This window comes from Coregonus clupeaformis, unplaced genomic scaffold (assembly GCF_020615455.1).
Source record: "Coregonus clupeaformis isolate EN_2021a unplaced genomic scaffold, ASM2061545v1 scaf0021, whole genome shotgun sequence".
NCBI classification, from domain to species: Eukaryota; Metazoa; Chordata; class Actinopteri; order Salmoniformes; family Salmonidae; genus Coregonus; species Coregonus clupeaformis.
In genome coordinates, this window is record NW_025533476.1 from 1,416,812 (window position 1) to 1,426,795 (window position 9,984).

At 40.9% G+C, this 9,984-nt stretch overlaps 1 protein-coding gene across 2 annotated transcripts in view; it reads left to right on the forward strand.

Moving 5' to 3' along the window:
- adcy8 (adenylate cyclase 8 (brain)) overlaps positions 1-5,182 on the forward strand; it is a 246,172-nt gene extending 240,990 nt beyond the window's left edge. For both annotated transcript variants that reach the window (XM_041841461.2, XM_041841460.2), the window contains 4 exons: positions 1,615-1,761; positions 3,745-3,837; positions 4,218-4,332; positions 4,534-5,182. In XM_041841461.2, coding sequence (XP_041697395.1) covers positions 1,615-1,761; positions 3,745-3,837; positions 4,218-4,332; positions 4,534-5,024 — 846 coding nt within the window. In that variant the 3' untranslated portion in view covers positions 5,025-5,182. The remainder of the gene's footprint in view (positions 1-1,614; positions 1,762-3,744; positions 3,838-4,217; positions 4,333-4,533) is intronic.
- The last annotated feature ends 4,802 nt before the right edge of the window (positions 5,183-9,984 follow it).

The following is a 9,984-nucleotide window of genomic DNA, read 5'->3' on the forward strand; positions in this document are numbered from 1 at the left end:
TTTGTTTACATTATTTGCTAACTGATATAATATTGTGCTGCGAATGAATGTCAGAATTGCATGCAAAACAGCGCCATTTGCTGGATAGTAGTTGCCCTGAATGATGCGTCGTCACTGCAAAGAAGACACCCTTATGTCCCAGGCGTGAAGTTTCCCCTAGGTGCAGATCTACAAACCAGGGAGTCAAGAATGCAACGCAATGGGTTGATTTCATGGTTGATTGTGATTTATCAGAGCCTGGTTTACTACATTTGGTGGTTTTTACGATGGCCGTTACTTGTTTAACACCAGAGTCTAACTAGCTTGTGAAAATATTGGTAAACTTTGCCCCATATGAAACTAACACATCAGCATTCACACACACACACACAGAGAGAGAGAGAGAGAGAGAGAGAGAGAGAGAGAGAGAGAGAGAGAGAGAGAGAGAGAGAGAGAGAGAGAGAGAGAGAGAGAGAGAGAGAGAGAGAGAGAGAGAGAGAGAGAGAGAGAGAGAGACTATGTATCAATTAATCAGTTCAAGTACAAAACATTGTGGGGTATCAGACAAATAAAAGAAAAATATTTAAGTTTAATTTAGAGCAACATTTAATAGGATTCAGAAAACCTGTACATACACAGGAGGAGCAAAGGGCATCCACTAAATAATTAATGAATCTCATTGAGCCAGAGATTAATTAATTAAACCATAATTGCTCAATTGCCCACGTATGAAAAATATACATAACCTGTTACTAAGTTAACACAATTATTTACAGTACCATTGTTTTAATAAGCTTGAACTTTGACCCACTACTGCATGAATTAATTACTAATGTAGTATCATTAAAAGGACTGATAACATGTATAGCTATTTTTAGTCTATGTATTATTCTATCTGAATGAATGCCTTGCCTACGTCAACTAGCATGTTTGTGATGTATTAACATTGCACCCTAGTGGTGATGATTTAAAAGTGCAACATAATTTGCTAATGCAGTAGTAACGTCCCTGCTAGGGGCAAGTGTAGAACAAGATGTGTGACGCTGTGAATACCAGGACCTTACCACTCTCCTTTCATCCACTCCCAGCTTTTATGCACTTAATACAAAATTATGCCAGTTAGAAGACGATGCATTATCTAAGTATTGTTCATCTACAAGACTCTAACTAAGATGAACTTAGATCAACGTAGACCCCTTTCCTGCAGTCAAATGACCAAATCGCCCTCTAGTGGCCTCATGGGTGGAATATCATTAATATTTTTCACAATTTCATAATTAATAAAAAATATATATATAACGCAGAAAATCCAGTGTTTCAATGTCGAACGGTTTTGTTATATTTCAGTCTTCTGTGATGTATATAAAATGTAATATTGGGATGCAAACTCAAAATGTAGTACATTTCAACTCTATATCTGACATGGTACACTAGAACCACCACAGCCATTTTTGAGGCATTATGTGCCATTAAAATTCTACCGTTGTGAAAGTCATGTCCCCTCTATCCTTGACTTTTTCCAAATAAGTGTATATAACTACCTGACATTGTTAGAATTCCATTACATGTAATTTTAATGGGGTTTTCCCTGCCCCTCTTTCTTTAAACGTACATTTCCTACATTTTGTTCCACAGGAGCTTTACTCCCAGTCTTACGATGCTGTGGGTGTGATGTTCGCCTCCATCCCGGGCTTTGCCGACTTCTACTCCCAAACGGAGATGAACAACCAAGGGGTGGAGTGTCTGCGCCTCCTCAACGAGATCATCGCCGACTTTGACGAGGTGGGGAACTGCAACAGTGTCCTTTTCACTGTCCTGCAAAAAATGACTTTTATTTTATTTTAAAGTACACATTTTTGTTTCAGTGATCGTAAATGGGCTAGACAGAGTGAAGGGACTATATATTTAATTATAAACCGGGTGGTTCGAGCCCTGAATGCTGATTGGCTGAAAGCCGTTGTATACCACGGGTATGACCAAAAAATTACTTGTTTACTGCTCTAATTTGTTGGTAACCTGTTTATAATAGCAATAAGGCACTTCGGGGGTTTGTGGTATATGGCCAATATACCACAGCTAAGGGCTGTATCGAGGCACTCTGCAGAAATCATTTACATTTTTGTCATTTAGCAGACACTCTTATTCAGAGCGACTTACAGTTAGTGAGTGCATACATTATTTTTTAATTTTTCATACTGGCCCCCCGTGGGAATCAAACCCACAACCCTGGCGTTGCAAACGCCATGCTCTACCAACTGAGCTACATCCCTGCCGGCCATTACCTCCCCTACCCTGGACAACGCTGGGCCAATTGTGCGCCACCCCATGGGTCTCCCGGTCACGGCCGGCTACGACAGAGCCTGGATTCGAACCAGGATCTCTAGTGGCACAGCTAGCACTGCGATGCAGTGCCTTAGACCACTGCGCCACTCCAGTCCGCCATTTCCTGGTTGCAAAAATTCTAATGGTTTGCCTAATTTCAGTTTATGTGACAAAACAAGCAAACATAGTGTAGAGAATCATTGTACCATCTAAATTGCTGTGAAATATATTTTCCATAACCAAAAATATTATATTTTCAGCTATTTGAAGTTGTACAAAACCGAAAGTAAAAGATGCAAAAACAAAACTTAAGAACGGGAAGCATAGAAATAGTGCACATAGAACAGATCTACCGCTTCTTAGACTTGCTTTCAATGAGAATGACTGATCTATAACTCACATTTCTATGTGAATCTGGTCAGGTCGCCCAGAAAGTTACATAGTGTAGCTTTAACTGTCATTTTTGGAAAAGCAAATAAAAATATTTTTATAAAAGTCAATTTTTTTATCCCACTAACATATAAATGTTTTTGAACAGCTGAAGCTAGATACACATTAGTTTTGTCATACTTATCATACCTTTTAAGTGTTTACTTTGCAGGCTGACTAGTTGCAATATACCATAAATTGAATTCTGAAATCAACTTTTTAACAGATTTCATTTTTTGAAAAGTGAGGCGAGCCAGCAAATAAAAAATTAAGAAATAAAACAGTTTTATTTTTTATCCCACTAACATATGTTTTATTTAATTCACTCATCAAAATGACACATTGGATGACAATCAAACTAGTCAAACTATCAAAATAAGCAGGGAAGGCCAGCCACTCAAAAATGGGCTTGTTGTTGGGCTTTTGCAGTTGACAGTTGTGCTAGTCAGATGCAATGGTATCAAATGTTTTAAATTAAAGGTATCACTTTGCTTCAACAGAGTACAAAAACTAGTTTGCGATCTTTCACTAAACGATTCATATCGTTTTACAGAGTATCCTGGTGGAATGGGTGGTATCTGACAATGAGATTCTGGTCTAAATCTGCCATAGAACCATGTTATTCACAGACGGTGTCAATGTCACCAAATGAGGCCAGAACAAGACACAAACCAGCTGCGGTCGACTAATGCCTCGCCTCTTTGGACAGGAATAGACTTGCCTTTTCCCAACTTGAAATTTGCCCCAAGACACAGCACATACTTAGGTAGCAGCTGCAGAGCGGCACAGTGGATGGCTGAAGAAACACTTTTATGTGATATGGCGTCGCTTTATAAGTTGCTAATGGGTTGTTTGGTATAATGAGTTGAATACTGTGTGTTGACATCAATCACGCGATTGATTGACCAAATCTTGTTTACCCTTTGGAGTAGTGATGCGATATTGAGCACAGTTCATTAACAATGGACTGCTTGTGTTTCTTCTCTCCCCCTGTTCATCTTTGTCTTTGTGTAGCTGCTCGGTGAGGAACGGTTCCAGGACATTGAAAAGATTAAGACTATCGGCAGCACCTACATGGCAGTCTCCGGACTGTCACCAGAAAAACAAGTGAGCAAAATCAAAATGTTGTGGTTCAGTATTTCGTGGCCATATCCTGACTTGCATAAAAGCTATGTATTAACACTGACACCATTGATTTGTGCTGTTACCTTGTACATGCTGTATATATAGGTGCAGTAGAAAGGCATGTACAATTTGTGCACAAGGTGTAACAAGACATAAAACGCAGACCTTGACCCTTATTTCTAAAGAGGGGGTATTTTATCTGTACATCATCATGTGTGGCATAATCCTGACTCCATTTGACCCTGGTAGCACTATAATCTCAATCTGTTCCATTTTTGTGAATCTGATTCAGTTTGCATTGTCAATCTGGTTTGGGTTCTCTCTGATGTCACTCTGATTCTTGTCCCTCTCTGTGTTCATAGCAATGTGAGGACAAGTGGGGTCATCTGTGTGAGCTGGCCGACTTTGCTATCGCCCTGAACGAGAGCATCCAGGAGATAAACAAGCACTCCTTCAACAACTTTGAGCTGAGAATCGGTAAGAAATCCCATGTGCTCCCTGGCAACCACTCAAAATGAATAGGCTATGAAAGAGTGTTTGAAATTCATTAACATACTGTAGTTTTGTCACTAGGTGGAGCTAACTCTTCTAAAACTCTCACTCGTCTTTCTGTTCCTCCCCTTTATCTTCCCTTTTTTCCTTCATTTTCCTCCTCTTCCCCCTCCTTCTCCTTCTCAGGCATGGCACACGGCTCGGTGGTGGCGGGTGTGATCGGCGCCAAGAAGCCTCAGTACGACATCTGGGGCAAGACAGTGAACCTGTCGAGCCGCATGGACAGCACGGGCGTGAGTGGCAAGATCCAGGTGCCCGAGGACACCTACCTGATCCTGAAGGAGCGAGGATTCGCCTTCGAGTACCGTGGCGAGATCTACGTGAAGGGCATCAGCGAGCAGGAGGGCAAGATCCGCACACACTTCCTGATGGGCCGTGTGCAGCCCAACCCACTCATCATGCAGCCGCGCAAGCTCCAGGGCCAGTACTCGCTGGCGGCCGTGGTGCTGGGCCTGGTCCAGTCACTCAACCGACAGAAGCAGAAGCAGATCCTGAATGAGAACAACAACTCGGGCATCATGAAGGGCCACCACCACTACAACAGGAGGACGTTGCTGGCCCCTGGGGGGGCCGAGGTAGGCCAAGCCGAAGTGGCAGATAAGACTGAGCTGCCCTGAAGAGGCCCGCCACAAAAAGGAAGGGAGGGAGGGGACGGGACAGGACTGTGCGTTCTGTTTTCATCCGCCCTCATTGCATCGATTTGACCATCTGTCCATCCATCCATCTATCATCTATCCTTCTGACAATTCAATGTTCTGCCTATTATACCCCCCCCCCTCCCCCTTACTCCCACCCACGGTCCACCCACCCACACGCCTAGCCCCTAACCTGGTGTCAATGTTTCTGTTTTGTATTTCTTTTATATAAGAGAACACAATAAAGGGGTTACATTTTTTATAGATGCCTTGTGTCTGGTGACTTTTCTTTTGTCAGTGCTCGACATTGATACAACAATCCTTGCTCTATAACACCAAATGTTGTTTGTTTTCTGCTCAGACGTACAGTTGAAGTCGGAAGTTTACATACAGCTTAGCCAAATACATTTAAACTCAGTTTTTCACAATTCCTGACATTTAATCCTAGTAAAAATTCCATGTTTTAGGTCAGTTAGGATCACCACTTTATTTTAAGAGTGTGAAATGTCAGAATAATAGTAGAGAGTGATTTATTTCAGCTTTTATTTATTTAATCACATTCCCAGTGGGTCAGAAGTTTACATACACTCAATTAGTATTTGGTAGCATTGCCTTTAAATTGTTTGACTTGGGTCAAACGTTTCGGGTAGCCTTCCACAAGCTTCCCACAATAAGTTGGGTGAATTTTGGCCCATTCCTCCTGACAGAGCTGGTGAAACTGAGTCAGGTTTGTAGGCCTCCTTGCTCGCACACACTTTTTCAGTTCTGCCCACAAATGTTCTATAGGATTGAGGTCAGGGCTTTGTGATGGCCACTCCAATACTTTGACTTTGTTGTCCTTAAGCCATTTTGCCACAACTTTGGAAGTATGCTTGGGGTCATTGTCAATTTGGAAGACCCATTTGAGACCAAGCTTTAACTTCCTGACTGATGTCTTGAGATGTTGCTTCAATATATCCACATAATTTTCCTTCCTCATGATGCAAAGCACCCCCACAGCATGATGCTGCCACCCCCGTGCTTCACGGTTGGGATGGTGTTCTTCGGCTTGCAAGCCTGCCCCTTTTTCCTCCAAACATAACGATGGTCATTATGGCCAAACAGTTCAATTTTTGTTTCATCAGACCAGAGGACATTTTTCAAAAAGTATGATCTTTGTCCCCCTTTGTCCCCATGTGCAGTTGCAAACCGTAGTCTGTCTTTTTTATGGCAGTTTTGGAGCAGTGGCTTCTTCCTTGCTGAGCGGCCTTTCAGGTTATGTCGATATAGGACTCGTTTTACTGTGGATATAGATACTTTTGTACCTGTTTCCTCCAGCATCTTCAAAAGGTCCTTTGCTGTTGTTCTGGGATTGATTTGCGCCTTTCGCACCAAAGTACTTTCATCTCTAGGAGACAGTACGCGTCTCCTTCCTGAGCGGTATGACGGCTGCGTGGTCACATGGTGTTTATACTTGCGTACTATTGTCTATACAGATGAACGTGGTACCTTCAGGCGTTTGGAAATTGCTCCCAAGGATGAACCAGAGGTCTACAATTTCTTTTCTGAGGTCTTGGCTGATTTCTTTTGATTTTTCCATGATGTCAAGCAAAGAGGCACTGAGTTTGAAGGTAGGCCTTGAAATACATCCACAGGTACACCTCCAATTGACTCAAATGATGTCAATTAGCCTATCAGAAGCTTCTAAAGCCATGACATCATTTTCTGGAATTTTCCAAGCTGTTTAAAGGCACAGTCAACTTAGTGTATGTAAACTTCTGACCCACTGGAATTGTGATACAGTGAATTATAAGTGAAATTATCTGTCTGTAAACAATTGTTAGAAAAATTACTTGTGTCATGCACAAAGCAGATGTCCTAACTGACTTGCCAAAACTATAGTTTGTTAACAAGAAATTTGTGGAATGGTTGAAAAACGAGTTTTAATGACTCCAACCTAAGTGTACGTAAACTTCCGACTTCAACTGTACGTAGCTGAAGTGTGTGTCAGTGTCAGACTGGATCATGAACCTGCATGACACCCAGCTCTCCAGAAGGAGTGTTATCTATGTAGACCGCATTTAGAGTTGCAAAAATCTGTTAACTTTGCCAATATACGCACTCCCCTCCCCTTTGCCAAAATTCCCAAGTTTTCCAGAACTCCCAGGAAAACCTGGGGATTTTGGGAAAGTTACCAGAATTTTGCAACCCTAATGGCTTTTGACAAGGATTGTACGTCCAAATCATGTAGAAAGACAAGAAAAAGGGATGCACTCACACAACACATTCTGTATGTGTCTTACAATAAATAAATACATATTATTTTGAAAGAATAGCTGTGAATTAATTTGCATAAAGGGAGAGACCAGGAAACCTGGTCACAATGCAGACACAGTGGACGGATAACAGATACATTTTAATACCATGTGCAGACACATTTCTGGAAATGGGCCCAATCAGAATGTGGACACGATTAGGACAAAGGACCCATGTTAGCACCAGGTTTAATCGGGGCTCTAAATATCATCTCCTAATCTACACAAAACATCCTAATTGTTTTGACTGCTTTGAGAGCGTTTAAAAACACTAATTATATCCGCTGCAATGGGGCTAACTGACCTTGGATCAATCACTTCATTGCAGATTAGTTCAGAGGCGTAGAGTGCTGTTGCTGTCTGAGCCGCCTATTGGATAGATGAGTTCCGTTTGTGCTATGTCTCCAATGATAGTGAGGCATTAGTTCATTGTGATTAGGGAAATTAACAACTCGAATGAGTCTTGTGAGAATCAACTCCCCACTGGGCACACACTGGTGGAATCAACGTGGAATATATATTAAATTGACGTCTGTGCCCAGTGGGAAAGAACTCATTTGGAATTGGATTTTATTCAACATTCTTGAACTAGAGGAGTGCACAGGTAACATTATTTTCAGCTCAATGAGCACGGTGACATGCACACAATAATACAAGTATTGTGGATAGTCAGATTAATATAATAGTTTGTTTAAAATGCTTTGCAAAAAGAACAATTTCCCTAATAATCCTGTTTACATTGACACGTCTGAAATCAGGCTACCTGATGGGACTTAAATAAAGAAAGAAAATCACCAATCAAAATCAACGCTCTACCACAGTGACCATGTTAATTTTGCGAAGGCTATTTGATTCAGAGTTCGGACATACAACATTTGCATGTGAAAACTATTTGTAAGATGCATACTTTCAGATTTTTTGAACTTACTTCACCCATGCATAAGAGGGAGGCTTGCGCTACCGGTGCTGGCACATGCGCAGATCAAGTACACTGCTGGAACACCAATTAATAAACTGTTTACATGTCCTAATAATTCAAAAGTTTGCTCAGAAAACCAGGTGTTTTAATCAACGTATGCTTGCTTCGATTTTGACCTTACGCCGATGAAGGTTATTTCCATATTCGGCCTACTGCCATATACAGTTTAATATCTAATTATTGGTGTGCATGTAAACGTACTCAATGAGTGTAAGATCATTGATGCAGGTTTGCTGGCTAAGGTTATTACAGTCTGGGTGTCTACGGTTCAATCTCAAGTGGCTTCCTCGCCTTGTCTCCGCTCCTTTATTATGGTCTATTTTCAAAGTTTGTAGTTAAGTGTTAACTCCAAGTGTAATACAGTATGTTACTACATACACAGATACACTACCGGTCAAAAGTTTTAGAACACCTACTCATTCAAGGGTTTTTCTTAATTTTTACTATTTTCTACCTTGTAGAATAATAGTGAAGACATCAAAACTATGAAATAACACATATGGAATCATGTAGTAACCAAAAAAGTGTTAATCAAATCACAATATATTTTATATATGAGATTATTCAAAGTAGCCATCCTTTGCCTTGATGACAGCTTTTCACACTCTTGGCATTCTCTCAACCAGCTTCACGAGGAATGCTTTTCCAACAGTCTTGAAGAACTTCCCACATATGCTGAGCACTTGTTGGTTGCTTTTCCTTCAGTCTGCGGTCCAACTCGTCCCAAACCATCTCAATTGGGTTGAGGTCGGGGGATTGTGGAGGCCAGGTCATCTGATGCAGCACTCCATCACTCTCCTTCTTGGTAAAATAGCCCTTACACAGCCTGGAGGTGTGTTGGGTCATTGTCCTGTTGAAAAACAAATGATAGTCCCACTAAGCCCAAACCAGATGGGATGGCGTATCGCTGCAGAATGCCTTGAATTCTAAATAAATCACAGACAGTGTCACAATCAAAGCATCCCCACACCATAACACCTTCTCCTCCATGCTTTATGGTGGGAAATACACATGCGGAGATCATCCGTTCACCCATAGTGCTTGATGGTTTTTGCGACTGCACTTGAAGAAACTTTAAAAGTTCTTGACATTTTCCAGATTGACTGACCTTCATGTCTTAAAGTAATGATGGACTGTCGTTTTTCTTTGCTTATTTGAGCTGTTCTTGCCATAATATGGACTTGGTATTTTACCAAATAGGTCTATCTTCTGTATACCACCCCTACCTTGTCACAACACAACTGATTGGCTCAAACGCATTAAGAAGGAATGAAATTCCACAAATTAACTTTTAACAAGGCACACCTGTAAATTGAAATGCATTCCAGTTGACTACCTCATGAAGCTGGTTGAGAGAATGCCAAGAGTGTGCAAAGTTGTCATCAAGGCAAAGGGTGGCTATTTGAAGAATCTCAAAAATAAAATATATTTTGATTTGTTTAACACTTTTTGGGTTTTTACATGATTCCATATGTGTTATTTCATAATTATGATGTCTTCACTATTATTATCCAATGTAGAAAATAGTAAAAATAAAGAAAAACCCTTGAATGAGTAGATGTTCTAAAACTTTTGACCGGTAGTGTATATATAATGATGGGGAGCAAATACCAGTTTATTAGCGCTTCAGTATTCTGTAGGGTGACCCTAAATATTACACTAGATGGCA